The following is a 19,893-nucleotide window of genomic DNA, read 5'->3' on the forward strand; positions in this document are numbered from 1 at the left end:
CGTATCACTACACGTGGATAAAAAATCTCAGCCGGTTGTTGCACGACCAGTCGAAACACGATGGGGAAAAACACTTTTGTGTACGATGCCTACATGGCTTCACCCGAGCTGATTTATTAGAATCCCACCGGGATGATTGTCAAGGTGTGGGGCAGACGGCGATACGAGTCGACATGCCTAAGGAAGGTGACAATATCCTAAAATTCAGTAACCACAAGAATCAAATGTCTGTGCCTTATATTATATACGCCGACTTCGAAGCCTTAGTTGTGGGTGGGGATTCCCCCACACCCCCTAGTGGGGGTAGCTTCACCCACAAGACACAAGAGCATAAAGCCTGTTCGTTTGGATACATTGTCGTCCGTTGTGACGGGGAAACGAAAGCTCCGGTAGTGTATAGGGGCCCTGACGCGGCTGAAAGGTTTCTAAAGTGCTTGCAGGAGGAAGAAAAAATTATTAGGAATACATTGTATAGAATCGCTCCCATGCGTATGACCCGAGCCGACAGGCTAGCTCACGCTAGTAGCACTAACTGTCACGTGTGTGACTCACCGCTTAACGGTGATTCGGTGAGAGATCACTGTCACATAACTGGTAAGTATAGAGGCGCCGCTCACAACGCGTGCAACCTCAAGCTTAAAATCAACCCTAAGACAATAAACATCCCCGTTGTCTTTCACAACTTGAGAGGGTACGACTCACACTTGATCATGCAGGCCATCGCGAAAATCGATGGTAATATATCATGCATCCCCAACAACATGGAGAGATACATCTCCTTCAGCTTAAACGGACTTAGGTTCATTGACTCGTTTCAGTTCCTCCTGTCGTCACTCGACAGTCTGGTCAAGGCCAACAATACCTTCCCTATCACCGATCGATACACAGACGCCGAGACTAGACACCTGCTTATGAGGAAGGGTGTGTACCCATATGAGTACATGGATAGTTGGGTCAAGTTCACCGAGACCAGACTACCTCCTATCGACTGCTTTTATAGCAAGCTGAATGAGGCGTCCGTCTCACGAGATGATTACTCGCACGCGATTAACGTATGGAATAAACTGGGTTGTAAGAACCTGGGCGATTATCACGACCTGTACTTGAGGACAGATGTACTGCTGTTAGCCGACGTGTTCGAGACGTTTCGGCGGGCATGTTTCAAGCAGTATAAACTCGACCCCGCATGGTATTACACCAGCCCAGGTCTGTCGTGGGACGCCTTGCTTAAAAAGACCGGAGTTAATTTAGAATTGCTCACAGATTACGACATGCACCTATTCATTGAGAAAGGCTTGCGAGGTGGGATTTCCATGGCATCCAAACGATACGCTAAAGCAAATAATCAATACGTGAAAGGTTACGATCCTAACAAACCAACCAATCACATTCTCTACCTCGACGCAAATAACCTGTACGGCTGGGCCATGAGCCAGTATCTACCTACAGGGGGATTCGAATGGGTACCCCACGTTGATGTTATGAGCATTGCACCAGATTCGAACAAAGGTTATATCCTCGAGGTTGACTTAGAGTATCCCAAGGCATTACACGCATCGCACAACAGCTATCCCCTTGCACCCGAACGTATGAGGGTTAACCCAGACTGGATGTCTGAGTACCAACATAACTTGTCAGGTGGTCGTGTGACAGACGTTGAAAAACTCGTGCCTAACTTAATGAATAAGACCAAGTACATCGTTCACTATCGCAACCTACAGCTGTACCTGTCGTTGGGTATGAGGCTGACCAAAATACACAGGGTGCTCATGTTTGACCAGAGCCCATGGATGGAGCCCTACATCAGAATGAACACAGACCTACGAAAAAAAGCCACCAGTGATTTCGAGAAAAATCTCTACAAGCTCATGAACAACTCGGTGTTTGGTAAGACTATGGAGAACCTGAGGAAACGCGTGACCGTGAAGCTGGTTAGATCTAGTGAGGAAGACAAGCTCAGGAAATTGATAGCCAGTCCGGCATTCAACCGTAGCAAGATATTCACAGACGACCTGGCTGCCCTACACATGAAGAAAAGCCACATAAAATTCAACCGACCTGTTTACGTGGGGATGAGCATCCTCGATTTATCCAAACACCTGATGTACGACTTTTACTACAACGAGCTCAAGAAACAGTACGGCGACAGGTGCGAAGTGCTGTACACTGACACGGATTCCCTGCTGATGGAGATTCGAACCGAGGACGTGTACGAGGACATGAAAAAACACATCGATTTATACGACACCAGCGACTACCCTAAGACCCATGCCATGCACAGTACGGTAAATAAAAAGGTCCTAGGTAAGATGAAGGACGAGTGTGCTGGCACGCCCATAGCCGAGTACATAGGTTTGAGGCCTAAGATGTACTCCATACTGAAAGCCGACAATAGCGAGATCCGGAAGGCTAAGGGGGTTAAGAAGTATGTGGTGAAACAACACATCAAACACGCCAGATTCAAGGAAGCCCTGTTCAAGACCCGTACCTTTAGACATAAAATGAACACACTTAGAAGTGATGGGCACAAGATATACGGACTGACTATAAACAAGACGTCCCTATCGCCTATGGACACGAAACGTTGGATAGCTATTGATGGGATAAACACATACGCGTATGGACATGAAAAAATTTGAGGCTATTTACTACAGCCCGCGTGGGTACTGGAAAGGAGCTAGCGCAGTAGATAAGCTAGCTAAACTAGCGCGAGTACCCCCGGAGGAAGCCAAAGCGTGGCTTGAAAAACAAGCCCTGTGGCAGATCTATTTGCCTGCACCACGCTACGTACCTAGAAGGAGGTTCGGTATTAACATACCTAATAGCATTCACCAGGCAGACCTACTGTTCCTACCTCATGATAAGAGGTATAAGTATGCCTTAACCGTAGTGGACGTAGCCAGTCGTTACAAGGAAGCCGAACCCTTGACCACGAAAGATTCGGCCCAGGTAGCCAGAGGATTCGAACGTATATACAAACGCAGTCCGCTGACGTGGCCAACAGAGCTGCAAGTTGACCCCGGACGGGAGTTCATGGGTGCCGTGTCACAACTGCTAGCCAAACACGATACGAAGGTCAGGCGTGGCACGGCTGGAGCCCATCGCAGCCAAGCTATAGTTGAGAGATTTAATAGGACTTTGGCTGAGCGCTTGTTCGGCTATCAGTATGCTAGGGAGATGACCACCCCTGGAAAACGATCGACCGAATGGGTCACGAGGTTACCCGAGGTGGTGTCGGCAATCAACCATGAAGTCACCCGTCTCACCGGTAAGAAACCGGCAGACGCTATCAAACTAAAATCAATAGTTGCAGAGTCGGCCGCTCCATTGCGTGGGAAGGAGAAACAGATACCGGATAGGGCCCTAGTGAGGTATCTGTACCAGCCTGGGGAACACGAGGGTGATAGCCGTAAGCGAGCCACCGATCCTATATGGTCGGTCAAAACTTACAACATAGATAAAGTGGATATGAAAGCCGACGAACCTAACTTATACTACTTGAGGGGTGGGCCGGGTAGGGGGTTTGTAAGAGAAGAATTATTGATCGTACCGTACGGCACAGTGTTACCGCCTGCCAAGTCACGGTAAACGTGATGGCGTGGCTTTGTAGTAGGGGCAATAATAGCAAGAGCTAATAGTCCCACCAAAGCCTCATTTAGTAAATGAGGCTTTTTAGAGGGGGTTTTTGAAAAGTGTTTTCGGACTGTCATTCCCTATACTACTCGTGTCCCTAGACACAATTATTTATTGTTTCTTCATGAATTCTCTCATATACATTCTTTTCCCAAGTTGAAGTAGATTCAGTCTCTTTTAGTAACTAACAAAAACCTTGAAACAAAGATCAAGTAAACAGTTATGACATAAACTCAATGAAGCTGTAAGTGTAGTATTGACATCTGTTTTTGAACCTGCAGCCTTTCGCTTATTAGCTTGCCAGTTTTATCCATTAGGCTATGTTTGATCGCTGTGATGAATGAGATTGTTTCTTGGTATGAACAGTGTGTTCCTCGCAAGATGTGGGCAGCGCTGTTGGATAAGCAGCCTATGTGTTAGAGACAAGATGTGAGAGTTAGACGTGATGTCCCAGAATATATTATTACACTTGCAATAGGACTTAGGAGTTCTTGATGATGACTATGATGTCGACATGAGGAATGAAGGTGTAAAGCAAAACTCTGCCTTCTTTTCAGCGGAAGGAGAGGCCTCAGCGTCCAGTCTCATCCCAGTTGATTTCATCAGCGAATACCAAATACTGAAACTATATCTAATGTACATCTACAGTTGGTTAATAAGTTGGACCCTTGGGCATTTCCTGCGTGAAGTAGGTTTACTTTTCAGTAATGCAAGCAGGTCATGTTATATCCTGCATATAAAATGTCAAAGTCAACAATGTCTTTTAGCAGCATTTAAAAGTTGTTATATATGACCAAGATCTTTTCTGGATAAATCTTCTTTTAATTCTTTTACACACAGTGTTTTAGAGTGGAGGGGTCTGAAAAGACCCTGAAACATTGTGCATGAAAGAATTAAAAGAAGATTTATCCTTAAAAGATCTTGGACAAAGTCAAGAATATTTTGAAATGTTACAGAGTGCAAAGTGTAACCATGCTTCAGCTACTAAGCGACCACCGCCATCTTACCTGGTGATATGTGTTGGAGAAAAGATGTCTCTGAGGTTTGATAGACATGTAAAAGCGGAGGGGGAGGGATTTCCCGACCTGGTGATATGTGTAGGAGAAAAGACGCCTCTGAAGGTTTGGTAGACAGTGTGAAAGTGGAGGGGGAGGGATTTCCCGACCTGGTGATATGTATAGGAGAAAAGATGCCTCTATGGGTTTGGTAGACAGTGTGAAAGTGGAGGGGGAGGGATTTCCCGACCTGGTGATATGTATAGGAGAAAAGACGCCTCTGAAGGTTTGGTAAAAGAGCGGGAGGGATTTCCTGACCTGGTGATATGTATAGGAGAAAAGACGCCTCTGAGGTTTTGGTAGACAATGTAAAAGCGGATGGGGAGGGATTTCCTGACCCCGATGGTTTTACATTGTCTACCAAAACCAAGGAGAAGTGTTTCCTCTAACATATATACCGTCAATGATGGGTAATTACAATTAGATGATCATTTAATGAAGTTATATAACAATAACTGAGGCGCATGTAAAATCAATTTAAAGACAGTGACTATAAGTAGATAATTTAACCCCACTGGTGGCCGTGTGGTAGAGTGTCTGTCTACAAATCTGTGGTTTGTGGTTCATATCTCTGGGAAACAATTTGTACAATTTGTAATTTGTTAAGTGTAAACTTGTTAGATATTTTTCAATTCATTTCAGACACTCATGTATCATTTGAATGTTGATGTTCATATAAACTTAGGAGAAAGTAAAACCGGGGAAGTGATCTTACTAACAAAAAGCAAAACCTGGGAAGAGGTCTTTCTAGCGAAAAGTAAAACCTGTCCCTCCAAAACAAAAACCTCAAATGCGGTTATTCTGGGAAAACAAGAGATGACCTAATATATAGTGAGAAGCTCACTTTAGGTTTATATACGAATATGTAGTGAGAAGCACACTTTAGGTTTATGTGCGAAGAGAAAGTGTCTGAATAAACATACTAGCTTCATAACCATTAATATGAAAGTGAAAAAATCTGGTAATTTCTGTACTTTGTGCTGTGCATTTATCAATGAACACAATTGCTAAGCTATTAATAGTCACAGATACTATTCGGGGTATGAAACTCCCAAAAATTTGATGTAAAATATGCCACCCATGCCCAAACCTTACCTTCTCACAAAAAATATGCATGTCTAAATTTTAACCTGAAAGTTTGGCAGGTGAATTTGAGAATCTGGCAGTCCGTTTTGAAAATTACCCATCCCGGGCAGACGAGCAGGCAGATATTTTGACCACCGATTCATTGCTATCGGATATTCAATCATGATCGTTGATGACTGTTTGATGATTGTTTGATTATGGTTTGATGCATCCTCACAGCCATAATTTATGGAGATGAATCCCAATTGATGGACAGTTTTAAATTTACCAAATACATTCAGTCTCTCCTTGCTCTTCCCGTTAAATCTTGGTGTTTATTTGGATTACAATCATACTATAGAAAGTGATATCAGCCATGTGTCACTTCCATCTTGGAAACATTGGTTTCATCCATAACATTTGTGTAGCAGGGCGTGGAGTCATCCCACAGATGACATCTTTACCTTGTCAGCTTGCTGAGGGGGGTCCACCTCTTTGGTCATGTGGACAAGGTGTCCGACTTCGGATCAGAATGTCCGTTGTTCGAATCCCAGCAAGGGACTTGGAAATTTTGTGACTGATACATATGGAACCAGTGAACCATCTTGGCCGTGTCTGTCATCACATTACATCATCTGGACTCCACAGAAGTGCTCCTGTTTCTTCACCTGTCCATTGTTAACTCTTCATCTGTCCATTGTTAACTCTTCATCTGTCCATTGTTAACTCTTTATCTCTCCATTGTTAACTCTTCATCTGTCCATTGTTAACTCTTTATCTCTCCATTGTTAGCTCTTTATCTCTCCATTGTTAACTCTTCATCTGTCCATTGTTAACTCTTTATCTCTCCATTGTTAACTCTTCATCTGTCTATTGTTGTCACAAAACATTTGAAGTCAGATTTAATCTCCCACTTTTTTGTTGTAGTATTTCTGTCATTATAATTTGTGGCTAATCTTGCATCCAACTGCCAACAGCTGAAGGGATGGTGTAAATCCAGCTAGGGTCCATGCAGGTAGCAGAAGCTCTGAAAGTCACATTGGTCCCTAGTGTGGTCATCTACCTTCAGTTGTTGGTGATCAATAACCAATTTTTATATGGTATTGTCTAAAGTAGTTTCCTGCTTTTAAGAAATACATACCACCCTGTTCTAACTCTTTTTTGTGATACTCTACTTATTTTACAGTCCTTCACTAACTGATAAATGAGTGGGTGGGTTTAGTTTTACGCCGCACTCAGCAGTATTCCAGTTATATGGTGGTGGTCTGTAAATAATTGAGTCTGGACCAGACAATCGAGTGATCAACAGCATGAGCATCGATCTGCCCAACTGGGAACCGATGACATGTGTCAACCAAGTAGGCGAGCCTCACCACCCGATCCCATAAGTCGCCTCTTACGACAAGCATAGTTGCCTTTTATGGCAAGAATGAGTTACTGAAGGCCTATTCTACCACTACACAGGCCTGGCTGGGAACTACTTGTATCTACTAGGTATCTACAACATTTTTTGTCACTAGATGGCTGCAGTATTGGCTATGTGACACTAGATTTTAACTCACTCACTCACTCATGTGTTGTTATTTGTTTCTATGAGTATATGTGCTCACACTAATACTGCCTCCAGCCCGGTATTCCAACTGCCTGGGTTGGATACTGTATACTGGATACTGGATACTGTATACTGGATACTGGATACTGGATACTGGATACTGAATACTGTATACTGCTGCTCCAAACACCACTTGGATGAGAGGAACTCAGCTGACCTGCTTTATGTCTACTTGTTTCTCATGCATTGTAAAGAGGTTTCGACTATCATTTGACATGAAGACTGACTGACTCCCTCACTCACTTGGAGGCTCACCTACTGTCATTCTGTCTACAGGCCCTGGAGACGAAGGAGTTAGATGCTGTCCAACCGCTGGTAAAACCTGACGCGGAGAAGTACTTCCAGGAGAGGACGGGCAGTGCCGACCTGATCCCCAAACTCCCAGAGCTTGCTGACAGTAAGGAATACTTCATAATCTTAGTTTGAGTGGATCCCCGTATTTTAGATCCTTGTCAACAGCACATAGGCTACTTTATAGTCTACAGTTTAGTGGGTCAGTTTGTTCTAAAACGTCATGACCCTTGTCTGCAGTAAAGAGAGTACCTCATTAGTTAAGTTTGAGTAGGTCCCTATGTACTAAACCTTAGAAAAGCACCTCAAGGACCCTTAACGGCAGTAAGGAGGATCCTCATAATCTAGAATTAAGTAGATCCCAACAGTCAAACCTTTGTGAAAGCACCACAAGGGCCCTTGTTATCAGTTAGAAGGACAGAACCTCATAATCTAGGGTTAGGTAAGTCCTTTAGTCAAATCCTCATGAAAATCCTCAAGGACCCTTATCAGCAGTAAAGAATGATGTCAATGTTGTACAGATTTTAGTTGTGTTTCGTAGAGACATGCAGAGACATGTAGAGACATGCAGAGACATGTAGAGACATGCAGAGACATGTCAGGTCCAATGTCATTTTAGTGTGTTAATGTAGAAATAGTCTGTCTCACAGTCCCTGAACCACATTATTTTCCCTACTGCCTAGCCCTCCCTGCAATGTAGACTGTCTCACAGTCCCTGAACCACATTATTTTCCCTACTGCCTAGCCCTCCCTGCAATGTAGACTGTCTCACAATCCCTGAACCACATTCTTTTCCCTACTGCCTAGCCCTCCCTGCAATGTAGTCTGTCTCACAGTCCCTGAACCACATTCTTTTCCCTACTGCCTAGCCCTCCCTGCAATGTAGACTGTCTCACAGTCCCTGAACCACATTCTTTTCCCTACTGCCTAGCCCTCCCTGCAATGTAGACTGTCTCACAATCCCTGAACCACATTCTTTTCCCTACTGCCTAGCCCTCCCTGCAATGTAGACTGTCTCACAGTCCCTGAACCACATTATTTTCCCTACTGCCTAGCCCTCCCTGCAATGTAGACTGTCTCACAGTCCCTGAACCACATTATTTTCCCTGAACAAGGGTGTTTTCCCTGCAGTTTAGCCTTTCCAGCCGTATCTAGATTTTCCCAGCTTCTCCCAACTCATTGCAGCTCCTGTGCAGTTTAATGGTTTTATTTGTTGCTGTTGAAATTGCAGATGTTCAGAGACAAGGTGATAGTGTAGTGTAGATTGTGGCCATCCTGGTCTGGTGACAAGTCCTTCTTGTCATCTTGCTAATGGACCTGTCTGGGTTGCCCTCCCGTGAGTGTTGGTGCCACATTATTGGCGCTGCGTGATCGGCGTGTGTGATGGGGACTGTCTCCAGACCTGATTAGGTGTCTTCATGTCTATGAGGAACTCATGCCTACATCTTCATTTGATTCCTGATGTGATCAGATTTGTGTTAAATTTAATCAATGAAGATTTTGTCTGGGTTGAAATCTTGTGTACTTGGAGAAGTGTCTGACACACTATTCTGACAAGCGCTGCAGCAGCAGTCCATCCTTCTAGTGATCCACGTATCTACCTCACTAGCCATACACCCATCCCTCTAGTGATGCACCTACCCTCACTAGTGTTGCACCCACCCACACCACTAGCTATCCACACACCCCACTAGCCATCTACCCACTTACCCATACGAGCCATCCATTCTCCCCCCACCCCTACCCATACACACTATTAGCCATGCCCCCTCCCACCCATCCCTGCTAGCCATCCACCCATCCCTTAGCCACTCATCTGCTCACCCCTCTGGCCACCCTCCCGCCCCTTGGCCATCCACCCATCCACCCCACAGGCCATGTACCCACCCACTCCTACTAGTCATCCACCACCCACCCCACGAGTACCTACCCCCACTAGTGATATACCCACCTATCCCTCTGGGCATCCACCCAATCCACCTACCCCCAGACTAAATAAACAGATTGCCCCAGACCTGACTGCAGCGTTTCATGGTGTTATATTGTTGCAGCGCTGAAGACGGCGTACGACGAGAAGTCTCTGTTTCCTCGATACATTCTGGACTATGAGAAACGCTTCCATGAGATGCGTAGAAAGCCTTCACAGGTGAGCAGCTATCTTCTCTGAATCATTTTTAGGTGAACATGTGTGACAGAAGTTTTAGTGCATGTTTTGTGAGGGTTTGCATTAATTATCCTCTGAAATTTTCACACACTGCTTTAATTTGTTAGTGATAATGGTTTTATGCTGCTTTTAAACCAGACTGATTTCATTTCTTGTTTAACAGATTTTTTTCCTCAGAAAACCTGCAGGCAGGAGGGAACAAAATTATAAACAAGCATCCTTTTAAATTCTAAACATATTTTACTTTTGGCAATTTTTGGAGTGTATATGGGGCAAAGAACATTCTAAAACAAATTTTCTAGTAAGCCTACATATTTGGCCAAGAAAACCATGAGAATTTTATTTCTTAAGCGAGAATAATTAATTTTAATTTCTATCCACCCAGCAATTAATCATTTTGTTTCCAGAGCATAACTCAAAAACCAGTCAATAGTTTTAGACCAAAATTGGTAGATATAGTAAGGTGAACCTAAGGTTGTGCCTTTTGCTATTTACAGATTTTTGCCATTTTTATTTTTTTCTTATATCCATGTAACTTTTTGGTCTCAGTCTAACGGGAGGGGTTGGCTTCCTTTCAGCAAAACTTGACAGATATGTGAGGCAGACCTCAAAGTAGTGTCTTTTGCTATTTACAGATCTGGGTGATTTATCATTTTCTTGGTTTCCAGGGAAACGATTCAGACTTATTCTCAAAAGGAAGGGATGGGCTTTGTTTCCATAGAACAACTCAAAGACTTCTCAATACCTTTCAGCAAAACTTGACAGATATGTGAGACAGACCTCACAGTGGTGACCTTTGCGATTTGCAGATTTTTGTAATTTCTATTTTTTCTGGTTTCCATGGAAATGATGCCGACTTAGTCTCAAGATGGGCTTCGTTTCCAGAGCACAACTCAAAAACCATTTGATATCTTTCAACAGATCTTAACAGACATATGAGTCAGATCTTGAAATGGTGCTGTTTGTTGTTTACATATATATGGCATTTATATTTTTCATGATTTTAGATGGAAATGATTCAAACTTAATGTGAAAAAAACATCAAGTAACTGTCAGATGATTTGTCCTTACAAATAGGTAGGGGCCAGGGGGATATGTCATCTTGACTCTTGTTTCTTATTATTGAAAAATTTTCTCCGGTCGACTCTTCAGCTTTTGAAGAGGAGCAATAAATACGTGTTCCATGTGATAGTGTTCCTTGTACCACACTGGTGCTATGACATCTTCGGCTTCTCTCGGAGTATACATCAGACAGCGGTCGTTGCACGGTCAAACATGTGACAAAATTTGACAGATGTTTGTTTTGACAGTTTGCCCAAGGTCACATGTTTTTGCAAAGGGACATCACTCTCAACGAATCTGTTTCGCGAAACTGGAAAATGGCTTATTCTGACCCATTTGTTTTTTGATATTGATATTTTGCAGGGCCAGTGTCAAATATGATGTTGGCTGGCAACATTTTTATGATTGGTGTGACATTACATCAGTATACATCAATGCATTGATGTGTGGGCCACCGATACAGTGAATCAGTACAAAGTTTCACATTGTTGTATATCCCGATACAATACTTCAAATGGCCCACAAAACTATAAGGATGGAAAAATAACGAAGCCAATGTACGTCTCCATATTTTGTCTCATAACCCTAATTAGTTTATTGTCATATTTGTATGATTTTGAAAATTAATAAATGAACACATGGTCTGCTTATAGTAAATTTCTAACATGACAGCAACATTTATACATTGTATAGACTGCCAATGTGGATCCTATTTCACACACATACGCGATCTAGTGTGTGTTTTCTGTCATATAGATTCTGCTGAATGCTACAACAAATAAATTAAAACAAAATGCAAATAATGAATGTAAAACAGACTAATTTTATAGCAACTATGTCAGGCTACTACCTTGTTCAGGGATGTATCCATCAATATTCACGTAAAAGAAATCGTATTCCATTCATCTGCAGCTGGTAAATAATCCTGGTCTGTGTTGTGTATCTTACAACAGTCTAATTTGCGAAAAAGTAACACATCGTTTCACGTCTTTCACATTGGTGAAAAACTGATAAACCTCTCATTGGTCACCCAAGATAGCACACCTGGCAACTAATTGTATGATGTCCGCCAATCTAAGTAATTTAGTTAACCTATAATGAGCAATCAATCAATCAACGCAAGGGGGGTGAATTCTGTGAAGGGAGGATGTTGTTTTTACACTCGCACTTTACGACAGGGTGTAGTCAGTATAAATTAGTACATCTACACACACTGCCTTTTGACAAATCCGCTTGAAGATAAAAGTAATTAGTCAATCAGGGTGTTATCGGTTAATCCTTTGATCGATGTTGGTTTATGTAACTCAGCTGATAAACCCTCTTGCATCACTTACATGCACATATTACATAACATACAATACATCTGCCACTACAGACCTTAATTTATAATGTTGAGTATTTACTTGAGACAGGAGAAATGCCAACTGGGAACCTTTGTTGAGTAACCAAAGTGGTGTTACTACTAATTATACCTGTTATAAATTCATTAATTGACCATCCAGAGAATGATGACAAATAACACGTGTAGGTTTACACCATCAAACATGATTACAGCAAGGACGATGTAATCTCAGTGTCGCATGCAGCCTGAAAACACTTTTGGGCCGAAACTGTTTTGAGGATACCAACGGAATTTCGTTACATAAGGAACACATACAGGCATTTGCTGTGTACTTGGGTAAATAGGTGTAATAAGTTTTTTTTACATAAGAAAATTTTCAGATTTCTCTACAACAGGCAAAGTTGTCGTTTTTAGTTTACAAATGCGAATAAATCAACTGTGTGTTTTTATTATCATAAATAATAAACCAGGTTAGCTACCATAGCTACCAAAATTTACGTATGATATTTGCTATCACAGCTGAACCAACACTCAAAACTACCTAAATATAAAGCTTTCCAATCTTTCGGACTGAAACAAATGGCTTGCTACATGCCTGTAGACATCATATTTTCATGTAACATGATTAAATATCGAGGTTAAAAACACAGAAATAGGATCAAATTGGATCAGTAACTATACCATCCAAACATCAAAAAAAACCTACACTGCTGGGATATCTTTTTACAATCAGACAATGAATACCATGGATATTTTTAAATAATGGCATATGATGGGCATCCAGCCTCCTGACTGTTTAGGTGAAGAAATTCTGCTAATATGGACAGGAGCCCAGTCCCATTGTCCGTCACGGTCGAGGGATCAGGCAATGACCAATTCGCAGTTTGGTTTCATAATTAGACCGTTGGCAAGAAACATTATTCACTCCGCATCAGTGTCCTTTTAAGGTGTTGTATCAGTATTCGTATCATATCGCAGCTTCAGTGCACAATACTTAGGCAATATATTGTTGTGACTAAAATTTTACCATCATGATGTATTGTATCACTTGCTGAATGCCAACACCAGCACTAATTTTTACTTAACTAGCCCTCCTGGCCAGTGACTTTTAAAATTTAATTCATACACTCTGTGTAGGTACTGTAGCTCAGTTTTTTGTGTTCCAGATCAACTCCAAGATGCTGCGCACAAACTTCCAAACAATCGGCGTTGGCATGGGTCAAATGGCCAAGCAGTCACCACGGAAGAGTAAAGGTCAAAGGCTAAAACCCCTGCAGACACGCAAGAGCTCCGTCAGTGTCAGCGTCCAGGACTAAACTTTCATCACTGTCGCAGAATATCTTGAAGTCAGGATACCAATTCCAAGACACCAGGGTTTAAAGTTTCAGGTTATCTAGACATACCAAAGAAAACTTTCACAGTGAGCTTTGAGTCCACATTAATCATGGAAATAGCAATATCAACATTTTACCTTGCTACGAAATCAGTAAAAATGGTAACGAAAGACTATGTAACTGCAACATTTTTATATCAGCGAACTTTGACCCCCGCTGCACATGTACGTTACAAACATGTACGTTGTGTGTGTCCTGAATTTCCTGAATTGTCTCCCATAGAAAAAGTATTGAATATATCGAAATAATTGCTGTCTATTATTTCATACCAATGGAAAGTAAACTGAACAAGTGTGACCGCAAATATCATGATGATAACTGGCAAATGACACAACAGAAATACTTTAAAATGGGAACGTAGCTTTTGTGCAAGCTGGAAAATGTCAACATGTGTTCCTCATAGTTGCAGGAACTTTGGGGGTTTTTTTTATCCAGTTTTAGCGATTTAAGATTGCTGTGTTTACTGTTTCAGTAGCGAAGAAATATGTTTATTTTGCCATTTCAATGATTAATGTGGACTTTTCTGCGTTTTTCTGTACCATGAGAAAGTTTTATTTGGTAGGTCTGTTACCGTTGTGTTTGTCTGAGACTTTGTCATTGAGGTGTGGTTTTCTGCCTAGAATACAGAATATGTGCTACCTTCTACCACACTGAAAAGAACAGGTTCAAAGATTTAGATTCCTTTAAGATGTCTTGGTCTTGCTCAACATGTCATTGTATCCCAGCAGGACAAACTGGAATATTACTGAGGTGTACAAAGCAAACACAAAAACATCTATCCCATGTACATAAGTGGAGTATTTTCATGAAGCCAATTTCATATACGTCTGTGATATTTTGGGTGACATTTGTCTTTTGACAATGTATGTATATATATACTGTAAGTATGAGTATGCATTTATAGATCTAGATTATATCCCTGCGTCAATAATGTGAGATGAGTGATTTATTGTATGAAATAAACTTCAATCAGTCAAATTTTGGATCTTGTTCTGTGTTAAATTGAGAGACTGGTTGCCCACACCCTAATGGTGCTTCAAGTCACTGTGCGGAGTTGCATCCCTTGGGCCTTCCAGGATCTTATGATTATGGATGAAAAACCCAGTATACCTTAAAACCAGTACTGTTCATAATTTATGGCGATGATAATTTTTATGGAGAATGCAGGTGCTATGGGAATCTCTCTCTCTCTCTCATTATGAAATATTATTAAACATTATTAAATTTTTGTCCCTTCGCAACATACCACTTCCATTTACCTGGAATTTTGTTGACTTGATTTTATGTGTACATCATGGTCACCTTCACTGTTTGCCATTTCAGTGGACCTATTATAGCTTGTTTGTTATAAATGGTACACATATACACAAAGATCTCACCCCACCCCACCTCATCTCGTCAACCCACCTCACCACATCCCCCCTCCCCTCACCAGACCCACCTCCTCTCACCCCACCACACCCACTTCATCTCACCCTTCCCACCTCCTCTCACCCCACTCCACCTCACCCGACCCATTCCACTTACGGTACATTTGCTTCCTGCTTGGATGTAGCTGGGCATACGTTCAGATGTTAGCTAATTTTAAAATCTAGCCATAAATTAAAATGACATATATAAAAATTGTAAGTATAAATTTATTTTGAATGCTTGGGAGCTTATGTATGCTCTGAGGCGGGCACTTTCTATTGTTATCAGCTTCACATAAATCTGAGCAACAATCAGATATCTCTCAGTTGACGTCTGCTCACCTCAGCTGGTCCATAGATACTAAAGTTATGTCAGTCACTGACACTCTCAACTCATGTATCTTTATACACGTGAGTGAGTTGTGGTTTATGCCACACTCCGCAATATTCCAGCTATGTGGGGGCAGTCTGTAAATAATCGAGGCTGGACCAGACAATCCAGTGATCAACAACATGAGCATTGATCTGCCCAATTGGGAACCGATGACATGTCAACCAAGTAAGCGAGTCTGACAACCCGATCCCGTTAGTTGCCTCTTACGACAAGCATAGTCGCCTTTTATGGCAAGCATGGGTTGCTGAAGGTCTTTATACACAAAGGATTAGTAGATCTTTTTAGGACCCATCACATCTGCAGAGAATGTTTATGAGATTCTGATAAATCTTTCATGAAGTTAATATCAAATAAATTTATCTCTCCAGAGAAAGGCCTATTCTTGGTTTCCAAGACCAATCTTGTACAGTGCATTCTAATTCGTACCGTCTTGGGACCAAATAAAACGAATGAACTAGAACAGACTGAGTTACACAGAAATTTCCTATATCGATGCTTGAGGGCTCGAATTATTCCCCGGTCAAGAGGCTGGACAACTGACGTGTTGGCTAGAAGATATTTTACTGGAACATTAATGATGAATTGAATATTAACTTAGATCTCTATTTTCACAGTTAAACAATACCTTTGTCAGTTATCAATAAAGCTATCCATTTTCAACCTTGTTCTTGAATTTGACAAGAATTGAGTCTATCCCAGATACAAAATGTTTTCTTGAAGCAAATGTGCAGGAAAGCAGGCATTTTCTTTTGGTCAGATCAGCCAGTCACATTGCTTGTTTCTATCATGTGTTAGAAGACAAAGTACTGAACCAATCAACAGGTGTTTATTCATGGTTTATTGGCCATGCAGACTTCCTGCTCCAGATTATGGAGCAATGTTTTTTCGTGATCCGAAATTCAAAATAATCAGAGTCCGAGATACAGTGCTTTTACCATATGACCACAAAGAAGGAGCAAAAGTTTAGTCCAGGATACGCAGTAATCCAACAAAGAGTCTGAGTTGGAGAGCGTGCACTGTTGGTGTCCTCGGCTGAGATCTGATTATGTGCGTGTCTGAGATTGACATGGATGAGAATGAGTCATTGAGTTTAGTTTTAAACAGCTTTAAGCAATATTCCAGCAATATCATAGCTGGGGACAACAGAAATGGGCTTCAAACACTCAGTATCCATATGAGGAATCAAAATTGGGTCTTCGCCATGACAAGCTAACGCTGTAACCACTAGCATACCCAGTGAAGGTGAGAAGTATGTGTACATGGCTGAGATCTGAGTGTGTGTGGACGCTTTGAATGACAGTGGTCTTATGCAGCTTTTAAGCATTGTCCCAGCAATATCACAAGGGACACCAAAAGTGGGCTTCACACCAGGTGGGGAATTGAACCCAGTTGTTTGATGTGACGAGCGAACACTTTGACCACTAGGCTACCCCTGGAAGCTATGACACAATGCTTGTTTGCTGGCCCACTGAGATGTTCCCCATGTACATGAAGTAAGATGCCAGTACGACACAGATTCTGGAGGGAGCAGGACTATCACCAATGGTTTCTTTACCAACTTTGGTTGAGTTGGAATCCAAAACAAATAACAACATATTCTTAAGTTGTATTTACTGACAACCTGCATTCATTTTCTCACAAAAAAAATGTACATAAAAATTATGGGCGGCAATATATGTCCTTGACCCAATGCTGTATATGTGAATCTAGTGCTGAAGTGACTGCCCAAGTAATCGATTGGTCAATCAATTGATCTTGTTTGCATCAGTGACTATTCATGAGTGAGTGCAAATACAATTGCAATGTATCACTACAAAAAAAAACCCAAAACAAAATATAACACAAAAAGGCTACAGATCACCATGCTAAGGACCATTGTGACTTACAGTACTTTTGGTATCTGCACGGTCCCTAGCTGTATTTACACCATCCCTTCACTGGTCCATTATCAATGAGTGAGTGAGAGTGAGTGAGTGAGTTTTACGCGGCAATCAGCAATATTCCAACAGTCTGGACCTGACAATCTGGTGACAAAGAGCATAAGCATTGATCTATGCATTTGACCAGCTAATCCCTTGAGTTGCACTCATCATCAAAGCCATTCCATGTTAAAAATAACAACAAATCATCTATAATTCATATTACTTTATTGTGAACTTTAAGTGTTTTCACTGGCAAAAATTGTACATTGCAAGGGCAGGTAATCATTATAGCTAAAAGTTTGCATACCACTAAACCAAGATAACAGCCAGACTGTACGTGCAGCTTCTTGATGCACTGTTTAATGCCATACAGACGTCATGGCTGTCATACCCTAGCTAGGACTAAATGGGTCAAAACATCTAAAGCACTTCTAAAAGAGAATAAATTAATGCATATCACAGTTGATTTGGGGAAAGACAGATATTATTATACAATATACTTTAATTATAGACAACTGAAAACAGGCACTTAGACAAAAACAGAGTTAAATGTAATAACTGAAAATCACTTACATCTGAAAAATATGTAATAGTGAGTGAGTGATTGAGTGAGTTTGGGTTTTTACATCACTTTTAGCAATATTCCAGCGATATCACTGCAGGGGACACCAGAAAATGGGCCTCACACATTGTACCCATGTGGGGAATCGAACCCGGGTCTTCAGCGTGACGAGTGAACGCTTTAACCACTAGGCTATCCCACCGCCCTGAAAAATATGTAATAAGGAAGTGGATATATTAGTGATCATCTGATATTAGCCCTAGCTTCTTAGATCTCTAAATGTTGATCTTGTTAAGCTCAACCCTTAATCCTGAAATATCTTAACATTAGTCTTAACTTCTCAGATACCTAACTATGGATCTTGTTAATCTTAGACAAGATTACTTAGATACCTTAAGACTTGTAATATGATCTGTAGCTGCAAAGATATTCTTATGCTAATCTTGTTAATCTCATTTCTCAATCCTAAGATATCTTGATATATATCCAGATGTTGATCTCAGATCAGACAGACAGCATCTGACCAGGGCCCTTATTCTCGAAACTTTTGTAGCCCTAAGAACTCTTAACTTTGATCGTAGCCAATGTGTTAAGAATGGGCTTAATATTTAAACTTATAGGGCTATGAACGTTTCAAGAATAGCTAGTCTGATTGATCTGCAGCTGCAAAGATATCTTTATCTTAGTCTTGTGAATCCAAAACCAGGGCTCTTATTCTCAAAACGCACACTGCCCTGAGAATTCGTACCTTTGATTGTAGCCAATGTGTTGAGAATGTGCTTAAGAAGTTTGTAAGGCTACGAATGCTTCGAGAATAGCTAGCCAGATCCTGCAAATCATGTCAATACTAGGAACACATCTGAACATGAACCTTGACCTCTGTGGTATGTCGTTATCAATTTTGTCAATCACTCTTCACTCATTATGCCCATCTTAGGAATCAAACCACATCTTCAGTGTGACAAGCAAAAGCTTCAACCACTAGGCTACTCCACCTCCCCACTCCCCCATACCAACATGTTTCATATCAATAGCTGAATTTTCTTGACATAAAATGGTGATTCCATAAAAAAAGAAAAAAACAGCTGTCATTTGATGGGTGAACATTCCTGTTTGTGAAATAATATATATCAATCAGTGTATAAAACACAACAAAAAAAACAGTTAGTGTTCAAAACTTAAACCTTATTTTATAGCAGAAATTCATGTGAGAAATTTAAAGAAGTTTTTAATTTGCATTTAAATATATTTGAAAATTCCCTTTCAAAATGTTACAGTTTCAGCTCAGGGTAACTTTGAGTCTGTAAAGTATTTTGATGCAATTTCATTATAGATACATCTCCTGTAGCAGCCAGTGTTTATTAAAAAAAAGTCCATAAACAAATCTTAAATATTTCAAAAACAAAGTGTCTTTTCACTAGTATTCTTGACAATCTATCACTCAACATTTGACCTGAAATTGTCACAAATTTAAACTGGAAATAGTTCCTTGAATTTAATATTCAACAGCTGAGTGGAAGAAAAGGCCTCAGATATTTGCACATGACTTAACAAATCTGTTACCAAGGTAACCAAATGAAAACCATGACTTTCACAATTAAAATGTCCAACAACCAACAACAGTCAACCTGACATTTCACAGACAGTTGGTTGTAACAATCAAAACTGTAAACCCACAAGCAGAAACAAAATTAATTCTTGTGAATATAAATTTCAGATATGAGGCCAACTGAATGAATGATTTGCAGATTGTCTAGGTATTGTCCAACAGCAATCTTCGATCTAAGGCAATCTAACAGCTTCCACCTTAACACTAAATTCACGGTGAGAATGGCCCAGTTGACTTACCGGCCTCTTCTGTAATGAACGTAATAAGTGTATTCCAAAATGTACAGTTCCATTCATGGTCTGATTGCTAGTTCTCTCTCACTACAGCAAAAACTTCTAAGGTGAAATTACTGGGACTTTTCACATTTTTTAAATTTCGA

The 19,893-nt window shown here is 41.0% G+C and overlaps 1 protein-coding gene across 1 annotated transcript in view; it reads left to right on the forward strand.

Annotated features, from left to right (window-relative positions):
- Positions 1-14,596, forward strand: part of LOC137259835 (cilia- and flagella-associated protein 337-like) — a 103,338-nt gene extending 88,742 nt beyond the window's left edge. The window contains exons 27-29 of the mRNA XM_067797455.1: positions 7,642-7,762; positions 9,708-9,802; positions 13,391-14,596. Coding sequence (XP_067653556.1) covers positions 7,642-7,762; positions 9,708-9,802; positions 13,391-13,540 — 366 coding nt within the window. The 3' untranslated portion in view covers positions 13,541-14,596. The remainder of the gene's footprint in view (positions 1-7,641; positions 7,763-9,707; positions 9,803-13,390) is intronic.
- The last annotated feature ends 5,297 nt before the right edge of the window (positions 14,597-19,893 follow it).

Source organism: Haliotis asinina, chromosome 13 (genome assembly GCF_037392515.1).
Source record: "Haliotis asinina isolate JCU_RB_2024 chromosome 13, JCU_Hal_asi_v2, whole genome shotgun sequence".
NCBI classification, from domain to species: Eukaryota; Metazoa; Mollusca; class Gastropoda; order Lepetellida; family Haliotidae; genus Haliotis; species Haliotis asinina.